The sequence below is a fragment of the Acanthaster planci genome, linkage group LG02 (assembly GCF_054643075.1).
Source record: "Acanthaster planci isolate LZ-2023a linkage group LG02, COTS_SCS, whole genome shotgun sequence".
Taxonomy (NCBI): Eukaryota; Metazoa; Echinodermata; class Asteroidea; order Valvatida; family Acanthasteridae; genus Acanthaster; species Acanthaster planci.
This window is the reverse complement of record NC_141778.1, coordinates 25,700,117-25,714,253: the sequence shown is the minus strand read 5'-3', so window position 1 is coordinate 25,714,253 and position 14,137 is coordinate 25,700,117. Positions and strand designations below refer to the sequence as shown.

General features: G+C 44.1%; 1 protein-coding gene and 1 long non-coding RNA gene across 2 annotated transcripts in view; one reads left to right on the top strand and one right to left on the bottom strand.

Annotated features, from left to right (window-relative positions):
- LOC147800073 (uncharacterized) overlaps positions 1-8,073 on the top strand; it is a 47,263-nt gene extending 39,190 nt beyond the window's left edge. The window contains exon 4 of the long non-coding RNA XR_015424282.1: positions 256-8,073. This is a non-coding gene — a long non-coding RNA (uncharacterized LOC147800073). The remainder of the gene's footprint in view (positions 1-255) is intronic.
- Positions 8,074-8,335: 262 nt separating this feature from the next.
- On the bottom strand, positions 8,336-9,313 carry LOC110975867 (galanin receptor type 2-like). The gene has a single exon (XM_022228719.2). The coding sequence runs from the start codon at positions 9,311-9,313 to the stop codon at positions 8,336-8,338; it is 978 nt and encodes a 325-aa protein (XP_022084411.2).
- Between the last annotated feature and the right edge of the window lie 4,824 nt (positions 9,314-14,137).

The window sequence follows — 14,137 nt, the reverse complement described above, 5'->3', positions numbered from 1 at the left end:
GTTGAAATTATAGACTTCGAATTCCGGTCAACTGAAAGTGTTGTGAAACTGAACAGAGAAGCCAAACCCGTTTTTCCTCAACGACTTGAAGAAACGGATGAAAGACAGTCTATAAATAGAAATTCACGAGAATGCGCAGGACAGCACACGTGATTGTGTCGGGTGTGCCCGGCTGTAAGTTGTTCACTGTCGTGTGATAATTTGTTTCCGATTTTCTGTCGTTTTTTTTTTATTTCAATTGCCGCATTCTCAAAGTTTGTGCAACACTAAAGGAAACAAAGGAGGAAGAAAAAGCCAAACTCAATCAGATACATCAAGAGCGATACCCTAAACTAAACCGGAGGTTCAGAATTAGACAACCGACGCGGCAAAGCCAGGACAGCCTTGAGTTTGTGCTGACTGTTTTTCGGTGACAAAAAGACCAATTCAAGGCGATGCTGGACAATTTCATTGGCGGTGAGCAACTCTTGTGTCGTCAGGAAAGCGAACAATGAGCGTGCGGGGAGGAAAATTGAATTGAGCGTGGAGTCTCCCCGTATCTCTGGCTGTGGAATTAAACAATCAGGATTGTCACGGCGACTAGCGGGGTGCGGGGCGCGCAATTTGACAAATAATTTTGCAAATTGATATAAAATGTGCCACAGCCGGGCCTAGCTCCTTCGAGAATTTCTCAGCGTTTTTTTCTATTCTTTGCGAAAACTGTTTTCTGATTGTGGTCCGTTTGGATGGCGTTTGTCCAAGGTTTTCCCCTGTTTTTTTCTCTTTTTTCGGTGATGTTGCTAACACGAGTTTGTGATAAGTTTAAGTTAAGATGAACTGTAAGTGATAGAATTTGAATTCGATTTTAACGAGCGAGGACTTCAACCATTATACTTCATAAGGACAGTAATGTTGGCGACGTTGGTCGCTTGCTTTTCACCGTCCAAACAAAGGCTGTAAATCACGAGGTGATATAGGTTGGGGATGGGACATCTCAATTACAAACCCCGATCCAGTGTACTGTGTACAGAGCGGAAAGTTAACAGAAAAGGAGTACGATGTAAATTAAATTTACAAAAGTAAAAGCATTTTATGCATGGGTGCTTTCGTGACAGCGCCACCTATTGTCAGAGTCCAGCTTACCTGCTATGGCTTTACAACTGCTCTTGATTCACTTGTGTTTTTTTTTTTTATCATTGTTAACATGGTTGTCACTATCCAAAGATTGCTTGACAGTGTTGTAAGGCTTTGTTATTTGTTTAGTAACTATAGACAATATCTTTTTTGTGTTTATTTAAGGGCGTTCATTAACAAAGTGTCTATTTCGATGTAGTCATTTTTTAAAGAATTGCGCAGGTTGACCAAGGGGACGGTGTGTGTACAATTAACGGTGCAATTCCGTTCAGGACTCGGACAGTCACGTCATGACTTCCCCCTTTAAGTGAAGTCGGTTTGAGTGACACAGCTCGGGGTAGTTTCATCCTGTCGTCGGTGTCAGCAGCGAGAGAGAGAGGGTTGAACCGAGGCGAAGAGTGCTCCGAGTTCACGGGTTAGCTGCACTTTCCTGTGCCGATAATGAGATACGATTGGAGGTGTCGGGTAAGGGTCCGAAGTCACGAAACCTAATCACTATCTTCCAATCCCCAAACCAAGGGGACGGTGGGGGAAATGTTCGACATCGGGCCCGATGATTATCTTAAAGAAAAATACTAAATATAGGTGGTCCAGTCTTGCTGGTTGGGATTCATTGTAACGCTGAAAAGTATGACATAATTTAGGGCGTATAGTGTCTACCCTGGCTGTTCTTGTTCGATTGAACACGCAGACGCCCCGATTCGCTAAGGACGGGAGAAAATAATTCCTAAAGATTTCCTCAAGCAAAATCCCTAAGATGGGGACAAGGATAGACGGGGAAAAAAGCGAGCTGCGACAAAAGCTGATCTCAGCGCGCTGGTAGACAAAATACCACGCCAGGTTCTTGATTAGCAGCGATGCGCGCGGCCGCGGCCTATACACCGGGGCCCCAGCCCCCCGAGTTCGGGCAGGAGAGACTCAGCCCCGTAATACCTTCAATCACTTGATTAGCTCGTCTGCGCTAAGTGGATCTTCTCCTATAAGATTGATTGAATTTTAACAGGATTATGGCTGAAAACATAACCCAAGTCGTTATCATTTCCTGGCCAGACAACCAAGATTACTGGACCCCAAGTCTTTCCCCTCAGACAAAAAAAGAGCCACCGTGGTCTTAATTTCTGCGCCAGTGTGTGTGTGTGTCTGTGCCCGGCTGGTGTGCTTAGACCGCCGCTCGCAATGGCCTATTCTCTCCCCGATGTTGTGTTAATATCGTTATGGGGCCCGGTAATAATTATCAATATCTTTCCTATTATCGATTGTGGAACTTTGTAAGGCCGTCTTCAAAATGATATTAAACCGTCTAATTGGTTGGCTTCACTTGGAAGGATCGGGGATTTGCCAATAAACTGCTCCGAAATTCAATTTATTGGGTGCAGGAGCGCCAAAGGTTATGATCGTCGAACGTAGACGTTGGTTTTCATTTATAGTTGAAGGCAGTGTGTTGTAATAAAGACACAGTATGTCGCACGTCACATGTTCACTAATGTGTGCGAACGAAGTGTGACTTAATGTGAATTACATGGCAACCTGTCGGCCCGGTAATTTTTATCTTATATTGTTGTTATTATTATTATTATTTTTACGTAGAATGCAGCTGATGTTAATATCGTGTTTAAACGTATTCATTGAATTGAATTGGACGACTCTACAGTTTAATATTGCTCGGGAAAGCCAAGTATTGTTGCATTAAGAGTAGGACTTTTGCTGGCTTTGTCATGTGAAGGAATGCTCTCGTTTACATGCTAACGCGGGCATCTTTTGCCTATTGACCCTACACGCGATCGAGGTTGTACACTGTCCATCCATCGCGCGCCGAGTGCATGCAGCTACTGCAGCCCCGCGCACTTGACCAAATCAGGGGACTTCACTTCGCCGGCTCACACCGCATCCTTCCCGCTAGTCCCTTGAGACACCTCTTTTCCCACCGTCTAACTCTCGATATCTCTCTATCCACTTGACACCCGATCAACTGGAAAGTACCTCCTCCAACGAGAAGGGCTCTCCTAGCCAATGTGGTGTGAAGTTTCAGCCAGGCGTTCGCAGCGTTTTACATCTCCATCGCTACGCCTTCGTTTTTAGTCGGTTAGGCCTATTAACACACAGCTCTCGTTGTTCAAGCGAATATCGCAGCGCACAAGTACCTCAACCAATCGCGATCACGGACGGCTGACCTTCCAGTGCGGTTTTTGCTGTGTTTCTGTTTTGCTGTTTGTTTCGTTTCATTTTATGTCAGAGCATCTTCACTGTGTGAACTTGCTTGATTCAGGTGGGGAAAAATAAACCTGGCCAACATATTTATCCAATTTCACTCAATTCAATATATACTAAGGAGCAAAGCGTATATTTAATACATTGTTTCGTTCTCTTTCTGACTGGATTTCAAAACAACTTCTCGGTCACTTCACCAAACTGCGATTGCCTCCAAGGAGAATTACCCCAAGTTATTGTCTGCTGTATGCTATTTTCAAGGCAGGCTGAAACAACTAAAAGAAAGAATGCACTGATTTTAATTAAACTGAAAGACAAATAATTAAGGACTGGGCAGATAATGTTTGATTGACCAAAAAGCCTACAGCAATGTGACGCCCTACGCAGTTTCCACATCCAGAGAAATCGGGTTTTTCTTGTAGGAACCCTTTCAATCTAACGGCGGTTCTATTTCTCATTGATGGTCTTCTCATCATCTCTCCTTCCTCTTCATCATCGCCACAGCATCACCAAAAAGACTCTTTTTCAATTACCATTACGGCGAATTTGGTCCGCGCTCACGCCGCATTACCCTCGCCCGAGCGCGTGGGGACCATCGCCTAATCCCGGGGCCTAAGCCGCGGCTTACCGGCGGCTCATAAGCCCTTGCTCCGCTAACTCCCGCGTGCCGCGCTGGGACCAGTACTTAGGCTGATTGCCTTGTTTTAGCAAACACGAAGATTACATTGACGCTTTGTTTTGCTTGCAGATTGGGGAAGACTTAAGTCGGACAGGTTGCTCTGATCGAAAAAAAAGAAGAAGAAGAAAGAAAAAGAAAAGACTGGGAGAAAACGAGCGGGGAAAAATTACCCAAACACCGGTCATATGGGTTCTGTCCGTAGATCGTAAAAGTGGGACCGTATGGCCAGTGTTATCTTCATCAGTGGGAGGTATTGAAGACAGAAATCAGTTTTATCAATGGAGATGTCTTTGGAGACTGTAAATTATTCACGCTACGATTCACTCCTTGCTGCTCTCAACCAATCAGCTAAAATCAAACGAATATCCAATTGTGTACTGAGTGCAAGGTTCGTTTTCTCGCTGTCTTTCCGGCTGTTCCGCTCTCTCCTTGTCTCTCTTTTTTTGTCTGTAGCTGACGGAGTAACCTCCATTTTGCATTCCTTGTCCCTCCCCTATCAATTTATTCCTTGTCCACGCCTCTTATGTCCCATTCAGCAAGTTTATATTTTCCTGAAATCGTTTTCTTTTCCATTTTTCCCTCCAACCCCTTTCTATTATGTTGGAACAACTTCTGCATGATGTTTGGAAACGCAGTTCTGGTTTTCTACATTGTTGTTATGATCCTTGCTTTGTGTGCGCTTTCTGAACGATGTTGAAACTTAAGATGATTGTACACAAAGCGATAATACGTTAAGATTAACTTTTTTTTGAAAGCGGCGAAATTGATTTTTGGTTACATTGTGAATAAAATAAGTTTTAAAGCTGGTATTGCCGCATTACGTTACAATCGTTTTAATACACAGAAGACTGCATTACGATTAATTACAGTCGTCCTTTAACTTTGCTATTTACAAATTCAACGACTTCAATATAAACTGGGAACATGTTAAGAACAAATATGCCTTTGCCTAAAGGAAACAATACACCAAAAGAGGGCGTCGTTCAAACGTTCTTCAATCGAGCCCTTCCGTTGAACCGGCACTATACAAGTTTTTGTTTTTCAAAGCTTTACTTCATTCCCGAGTCGCCTTCATCCTTGGGCCCGGCAATCACACGGAGACTTTGAATGAAATGATTTCTAATGTTAAAGTCAGTGTCATGCGCTTGCAAATAGGACAACCGTCACATGGACTCATGCCGAACCGGAGATTCCGATCAAATCCGAAGTGGTGAGAACGCAGAGATTTGGGGGGTTTATTGCATTCATGGTCAGTATTTGTTTTATACGAAGATATTTCATAATGCACAATTGATAATTTACTGAAACACCATTACTGTTAGTTTATAAGAAAAACAGTTGCAACGGTTTTGATTGGGTAAGCGTTGGGGTCGAGCGCCCTCTTTGGCAGACGCTTGTTTTGCACGAGGTAATCAAGACAGCCCTTAAAATACGTGATCGTAAATCTCGGAATTTGTTTTGTTTAGCTAGTATTCAAATACACTTAACAACATGAAATGTGAAGAACTAGACATCCCCGGGTGCATAATATTGTGAGAAATGAGGAATACAGAGTACAAGCTGGACCGTTAGAGCACAGACACAGCCTGGGGGCCAACGGGTGTTCTGCGCGGGAGACACCGGGCGGAAGGGCTGTCGGTGTCGCGGTGCGTTGGTTGATTAGCCCGGGCCGACAGACACAGCCACTCGCACAATTTAGTCCACAGTGACATCGCTGTATGACATGCATGGGAAGGAGGCGCCCAAATCGAGGAAACTTTAAAGGAATACCTCTCCATAAGAGGAGCCCCTTTGTGTAACAGCCGTGGTATAGGCTTCATATAAATTATATAGAACTGCTTAATTAAATCGCTTAACATAAATAGACTGTATTTTATCATACAATAATATATAATTAAATAGTAATTATTAGTAATAACCTTACTTTTTATGAGTTTTACTGTGATACAGCGTTAGGGTACTTCAAATGATGACAAACCATTTCCAATGCATATTTAAATCGTGTATAAATTAGGTGCCTAACTATCATTAACAAGTCCACAAAGCTTAGCTTTTGACATGAAGACTTAGATAAGCACAAAAGACTTTCATTTGACAGCTGTACCTGTTGATCCATCTACGTGATCCCACATTCAGATCTCATTTGCAGAAAATTACAGACATATTGAATTGTAAGTCTTGCAAGCCAAGGGTAAAAGTTTACATCATACATCATCCGAAATCCGGAAGGTCCTCAAACCCTCAAACAAATGGAGTTGCAGTACTAAGTTCAGTATGTGCATTAAACGGCCGCCCTATGGGCCTTATTTGCAATTTGTCCATGTTTATATCGTGTTCCGCGAATCCAAATATTAATAAAATGTGCCTGAACTCACCTTCTCAAGTTTCCAGTCTGTATGGTGATGACTTTAAAGTGCCGATTTCCTCACCATCCACGATTTTGCGTGTAAGCCAAAAATAGACGATCAAAATTTAATGATTCCTAATTTAGTACAATTGGTCACAGCTCATTGAAGTAAAATGTGTTAACTGTGTTGGCTCCTTATCCACAGCGTTCAGGTTCAAAACTCATTTCACTGGCAGCCTCGATTTCGTGTCTGATGTGAATAATAATATCAGTGAGCGGTCCTACAGTTTCCTAACGGCGGTGGCCGTAAATTCGCCAGTACCGACAGGACAGTAAAAATTAAGTAATTAGAGCTCTGATGTCTTAAATGGATTCGATGTCCTACACTGCATCATTCCCAAATAAACGTTTACCCGGTCACACTCTCAAGGAAATTGTCTTGTTCCGTGCAGTTGGCAGTATTCGCTGTCTAAGTGACTGTTAATCACAGGCCACATTCCATTCACGCGCAAAACAGATCAATCTTACAAAGCATGTGAAAGATCTGAGCATAACATGACTAAAGATGCAACCTTTAAAAAAAAACCGAACAAAAAAAAATGGACCTGGGGATCAGGGCACAACATGTTAGATATCTATGACGTTGATGCTGAAGGATTCACCGTTTGTAGCACGACGAGCCAGCCTTCAGGAAGGCAACTCGGAATTGTTTGTATTTTCGAGCGAAAATTAATGGATTAGCGCCGGAGTTTGAGGCAACCAGGGTGGCGGAGAAATAATACAGAAAACAGCTCATGTAGAGAGGTCCGCCGAGATTGAAGATCAAGAAGATTATCTGATTGGGAAGCCAAAAGATGATGAGCACAACATCGGCAGGAGGGTCTTTAAGATGTTTACTCCTCGCCGAAGGAGGGACTCTCCCTTTGTCTTTTGCTGCGTGGCGCCTACTGCGGTGCCGTTGCGTGGTGTCGTTCCATCTTGGTTCTGTTGATCAAGAGCAGGTCTGGTCAGCGTATAGCCAGACTGAGAGCCACTCGGTCAGCGCTTCTCTTGAGGACGACGGTAATATGCGAGTAAGACGCCCACACCACTAGCAAAGAGATGAAGAAGTTCAGCATGGCTATGGCTACGCCCAAGACGCCCAAGCTGGTGTTCTGAGCGCATTTGCCACCGTGATAGTTGTTGACTGCAAAAGAGGTTGTGCAGGAGAAGGAAGAAAACAACCCCCGCTACTTTGCACTTAACGAAGATCTTTGGGAAGCTGAAGGGTACACACTGGCAACGCAGGGCTCCAAGGCGACTGCCATCAAGTTGTTCGTCGATACCGTGAACAACGACCACTGCAGGATTGCGTATCCATTGTCTATCTTGCAGAGTAGGTAGCCGGCTATACCACCAGGAACTGGGACAGGGGGAGCTGGCATTTGGCTCTGTCTGGCCATGACCTGAGACCCGAGCAAGTTGATGGCCGCCTAGTTGGAGATGAAAGCATTGGCGGGAACATTTATGTTGTTGTTGTTGTTGTTTTTGTCGCTGGGGGGATTATGTGTTGCTTTTTTTTTTTACAGAACCCAAGCCGTCTGTTGGAACCCAATCAGAGTCGCTTTCCTATGTTGCTTGAAGTACTCTCTATCAAGTACTCCATGTTTATTACGCAATCGACGGGTGACCCCTTTCGGGCTCCGTTTTATGTGAAAGAATCTGTTTCTTCACATTCTTAGGGCTTGGCAAATGCATATATATATATATAAAAAAAGAATATATTTACCCGTTGTAGTATACCAATTGAAGAGTGATGACCTGGATGTCAACAGCAGTAGTTTATCGGGGTTGTTGATCGTGAAAAGTGAAAATGAAGGAGTAATCATCAAGATGTGACGTGGAGTTTGTTGGGTCAGTAATCTTGCAGGGATAACAATTAGTTTGGAATACGACGCCGTTGTCATCTTCGTTTATGGTGTTTTGGTGTCAGTTATATCATTGATCATTCACCATTCCTCTACGGGACGAAGACCGAAAATTTTACGGAAGCCGGCCCTGAACTGTTTATATTTGACGGCGTAGATGAACGGGTTGACGCAAACATTTGCCGAGAGGGTAACAGCTCCGAAAAAGAACAGCACAGGACTGAAATGAACACCACCTCCTAAGTCAAAAACCAGGAAGATGGTGGAATGGGGAAGCCAGCACAGGACAAAAACCACAAAGACCAACAAGAGAGTCTTGAAGGTGTTGCGCCTCGCCCGGAGGAGGGACTCTCTCTGGGTCTCTTGCTGCGTGGCGCTTGCTGCGGTGCCGTTGCTTGTTGTTCCATCTTGGTTCTGTTGGTCAGAAGCAGGTCTGGTCAGTGTCGCCAGACCGGGAGCCACTTGGTCGGCGCTTCTCTTGAGGACGACTGTGATGTGTATGTACGATACCAGCATCACCAGCGAAGGGATGAAGAAATTCACCATGGCCACAACTACACCCAAAGCGCCCGAGCCAGTCTGCCGAGCGCAGTACCCATTGTGATGGTAGTTAATCACAGCGGCGGCCGTGCAAGACACGACGAATCCAAGAACCCATCCAGCTATTAGAAATGCTGCCACTGCTTTGCGCTTTCCGAAGATTCTAGGGTAAGTGTAAGGATAGACGATGGCTACATAGCGCTCCAATGTGACTGTCATTAGGTTATATGTCGATGCATCAAACAACGAAAACTGAACTGCGTAGGCATTGTAAATCTTGCAGAGAAGGTAGCCGACTATACCACCAGGAACGGGAACGGGGAGAGCGGGCATGTTGCTCCGTACGGCCATGACTAGAGACCCGAGCAAGTCGATTGCGGCCTGGTTGAAGATGAAAGCATTGGTCGTGGTGTGCATGGAGGAGACACGGTAGATGACAAGACAAACGAGCCCATTGCCAACGACACCAACGATCCCGATCAACGTTTGGTAGACACGGATTAGCAATCCTGCGTCCATTCTGCTGTGTGCGGCGTCCGCTCCTGAAAATGCCAGCATTCGGAATCAGCAAGGGCTTTAAAAATGTTTAGTGCATTCGGTGTACAGAACTAAAGGGGAAAAACGTGATAAGCGTTAATGTAACTAATGTTAGGCTTGAATGGCCCAAGAAAGTGCGCGTTCAAATTGGAAATCTTCTATAGGTAAGCCAGCCAACCTTGCACAAAAGATCCATTCTCTACCATTTTGCTACACGTTCTTCAGGACCCCTGGATTTAATTTGGGAGCGCCTTTCATTCTTTTCAACATTGTCAAAATTACGTTTATTACAAGGGAGTTTCACTCATATACACTTTAAATTTAAATCTTTAAATCGTACGCTCTTTCTCAACGGTATTGTGTCGTAGTTTCTTAAGCTTTGAGAAATTTTCCAAAGATCTCAAGTCAATGCTTATTTTGATAGTTCTTTTTATCCCGATAAAAAGAGAAATTGTCGCTGTACAATCTAGCAACCCGCCAAACTGAATTTGCGAAATATTATTCCAGGCAGGCTTTGTGATGGATATTGCTGTTAGGGTCATTTTTTGGGTAGTGGTTTGGCTATTCCTTGCATGTAACTACGTGTTTTGATTTGCCAAGCCAGTGAAGATCTAGCCAGCAGCTTAGGGAGTTAAAGCCACAATCCTCCCTTGTTTTGCGAGATCACTGCCCCTTAGCCCCCCCTCCAGAATTGCCAAAATGGCCATTGTCAAAGACACTGCCGACCCCCACCAGCGTTTGGTATAGACTCGGAGGATAAGTCGTGCGTGTCATGTTACCAGGGGTTTCGGCTGGCTCGTTGTTGGAAATGCCTCTATTCGAGAATTATCAAGTGCTTTTAAAACTTTTGTGTGGCCAGAAAAAACTTACCTTGGCATTGAAAGTAGATACCATTCATATACCGGTAATTCAAGTTGGAAGTTTTAATCATGGCTGGCTTGTGTAGAGCCTTAATCAAAACAAAGGGAGTTCAAGATAGAAACCTCGTACGTGTAACCAGCATCTGATAAGTACAAAATGTTTATGATTTAAAATTTTTTCTCCTTAGTACTCGTAACCCCCTTGATTCAATTTGCAAACGTTGTTCATTTCATGGACAGAAATGGTCTTTCAAATTAGCGCTGCACGTTCAGTTCGCGCGCTTTCACAAACCTCATTCTGAATATCTTGTTTGACTCTCAGAGGTCCGGAATTGTGTTTGGTAAATCTCTGACAAAAACGCTGTGAGCAAACGAAATTGAGTGGAAACTTCCCTTCCTTTGTAATGTTTCCAACGACTATATGCTGTGTATACGCTACCTGCACAGCATACACACGGCATGTACTAATCAATCTGACACTTCGATCGTGAAAAGGTGAACTTGTCTTGCTAACAACTGATGGTAGCCTTACATGCAGTATAAAGGTCATATGGGCCCTCGAATACGGTAAATACTGTGTGAATTATACGCAGAACGTTAGAGCTTGCACATTTTCCTTAATTGTTGTACTTTAAAGGATTATGGTGAATAATTTTGTTTCTGTCTCATTTTCGCTCAACCAACACGCGCGAGTGGTAAGGATGTTAGTCTTCTTGGGAGTCTCGATTCTCATAAGAGTCATTAGCAACTGAGCCCAAGACCAAGCGAAGTATGCCAAGACACTGGATAGTTTCTAGATAGCTTTTACAGTCAGTGGGCTCGCACGAGCCTCAAATGCGAGTTGAGTATATTTTTGTGGCAAATGTTTGTCTGTGAATTTAAGGGGTGAAAAAAGTTGAGAACTTTTTTTCTCGCTTGGAAAAAAACATCTGAAGGATAAGGGTGCCGGATTCGCCCCGGTCAACTGCATGCCGGTGGAAGACCGCCTCAGTGGACGAGCAAGAATCCCCGAGTCTGACATTTCTCAATTTTCGAATATTTGAATGGAGAGGCATTTGCGACGCGCCTATATGGGAAGAATGTCAGCGTCGCAGGAGGGCGGGATTCATTGTGTCCATTTTTATACAATCAAGGGGAAGTTGGCCAACTTTGCCACCCAGAAACCAATAAACGGGAAGAGCCGATGTGGTGCCCCTGGGCCATGGCAAAATACCTAAGAAAACTCTTGTCGTTGTTTGCTTCTAGAGCCACCAGAAACGAAAATTTCTCGATGAAGTGCCCTCCATTTCGGTGAAATACTTGATATAAGATGTTGTTCTTCAGTGAGGCATCTGTATTGATTGAGTAGTTTCCTGTCAAAGCACGTGTTTTTTATCAAAATCCCTCTAGCTTTCATTCCCAAGATACTTTCGTCCGTGCTTGAATATAGCCATTACAGTATACAACAGCAATTTGTTTTCGTGCAAGCGTGTGCTTTCATGGTATGCCAATACGTAGACGCTGTAGCCTCTCGTCGATACGCCAGTGGTCCCCCTTGACAGCCCCTCGCTTGTCGCTTCAAGGCTCCAATACAATCATCCATCGCAGGGCTGTCGAGTTGGTAACGCGTCACTTCAACTTGTCCAGTAATTTTAGACATTTTTTTGACAGCAGCGTAAACGCCTTTCGTGGTGTTCCTGAACCCTTCATCGCAACTTTCAAACGATCATCACTTTACTGTGCATGCACCCACCAGGGTATATCCATTTGCTAAGTGGATTTGTCATAAGACTTTGGCATATATTTTCTCAGAATGACGACATTTTGAAAGTTAGATGTCGACATCTTGAGATGTTTCACCACGGGATGAGTTTTAGGATGTCGACATGTCGTCGTTCCATGTCGCAGAATGTCGTGATGTGACGACCTTGACAGTTTGGATGGTACTCCGGATCCAGAGTGCAGTATTAACCCCAGCTTTTTTCTTAGGTCTATCCATTTACGAAAACCTGGTTTGTCTTTATGTTGAATACCTGCATGCCTTTTTTCTGTTCCGTCTTTCAACTTGTATTGTGTTCCAAATAGCCACTGCCGACCTGCCCATCACTCTCGTTTGGTAACCAATCTACCCTCGGCCTAAGTGCCACTTGTCGCAAGCAATTGACTGCCAAAGGACATCCCTATATAAATAACACGGTCATAATTTGAAAACTGATACAGCCGAACCCTGAGCAGGCCCTCACCGTGAGCCGGAGTCAAAGATACATCCGTCCAAGAGCGCGTGCCAGTCAAATGGGACATCTAACGGCTGTTCCGTGAAAAATAAGCACTACCTCGAAAATCTACTTCTTAGTGGCGAGTTATGAACAGTGCCCCGGTGGCTGATAACGGCCATTGTTTTGTATAACCTTTGATTCCGGGTCAGCGAATTTGAATATCTCCATGTGCGCGAGTAGGCATGAGTTTCCGAGCATGCACTACGGTTTGACAGCTTGACTAATCAGAATACGAGGAGGGTGTAAGTGGTGACACATGACAATCAATACTATTTCAGTGGCTTTGAGGGCGTGACTTGTCATCATGCAAAAGGTTCATTCGAGATTCATTATCTGGCCTCAGAGATTGTTTAAGATACAGGAATCTTCCCATATGTTATGAATGTTTTATTAATTGTTCTAATCCTCTTAAAGTACCTTTGCCTGCAGGACCATTTGGTCTTTAAATAGGATAGTTTAATTTCTTCAAGATTGTTTTCTATGCTTTTTCCATTTTTGTATTGTTTTCTTTTTGTTTTGTTTGTAATGATCCGAATCCCAGACAAAAACGAATATTGTGGTTGTACTGTTAGTATTCTTGGTATTGCAAAAGGAGCAATTAATTTTTCTCTCAGGAATTAACCCTGTTTTTGATTTGATATTAAGCCCATTGGAAGTCTTTATCTGGCTTTTGTTTGACCCAAACTAGCAGCTCTTCATGAAACAGTGACTGATTCTACACTTTCTATAGTTGACGACACCATGCATAGAGGAGAGAGGACCGCGATGTCTTGATGTGTGTCCGTGTGTGTGTGTTTACCGTGCACTAAGTGGAGGTGAAATCTGACCGGCCTTTTTCGCTACAGGACGGTGCGGGGATGGGCCGGAGTCATCGGCGGCTGATTGCCGACGATTTCCCGCCCCGTATCGAATGTTGATCACCCCTCTCAATGCCTATAGCGCCTTTCCTAATCTGTTCGAATGATCCGTTCTTATATTGCTTATGTCTGCCACTTTCCCTTCTTTAAGTAGTTTGCGATTTGGTAGAAAAGAGTTGGTCCAAAACAAGAAAGTAGTTAAAACCGAAAAGAACGACAAATGACTGGTCGAAACGGAAACTCTCTGTTGAAAAACTTCATCCTGGCAAACTGTTGTCATGACTTGTGTGGGCATCCGTAAGGCAATTTGTTCCTTCTTTTGAGGCCATTCAAGCTGCCATTTGCAAAACATGTTACATGCCTACGGCAACTCTAATTTCATCCTAGCGTTGCTTTATGCGAGAAGAAGCCACTGCGGCATTTCGTCATCTGATATGCCGGCCACGCTTTGTAACTACTGGGTGCCATATTTTCACCAGCAAAAATACACATGTTTACTCGGACGATTCCCACGTGAAATCAGGGATATGAAGTGCTCAAATCGCTGGCCTTTCAGGAGAGGAAACGGAGCATGCGGAATTCCGTGGCTTTGCCTCGGCCGTAATGGCGCGCCGTGGAGGCCCCCCCTCCTTCCCGAAGGCGGGCGTTGCCGTACCGGCCATCTGGCCCGCGTCTGGTCCAGACACAGCGGTTAAGCATGGGCCGTATTCGCCCCCAAGGTGGTCGTGCACGGATAACGATTCTTACAATTTCAATATTATTTCTTCTCTTTCACTGCAAACAGCCGATTTTGGCGAATTACAAAAATAAAACCTAGTTTTTGTCATATACAAA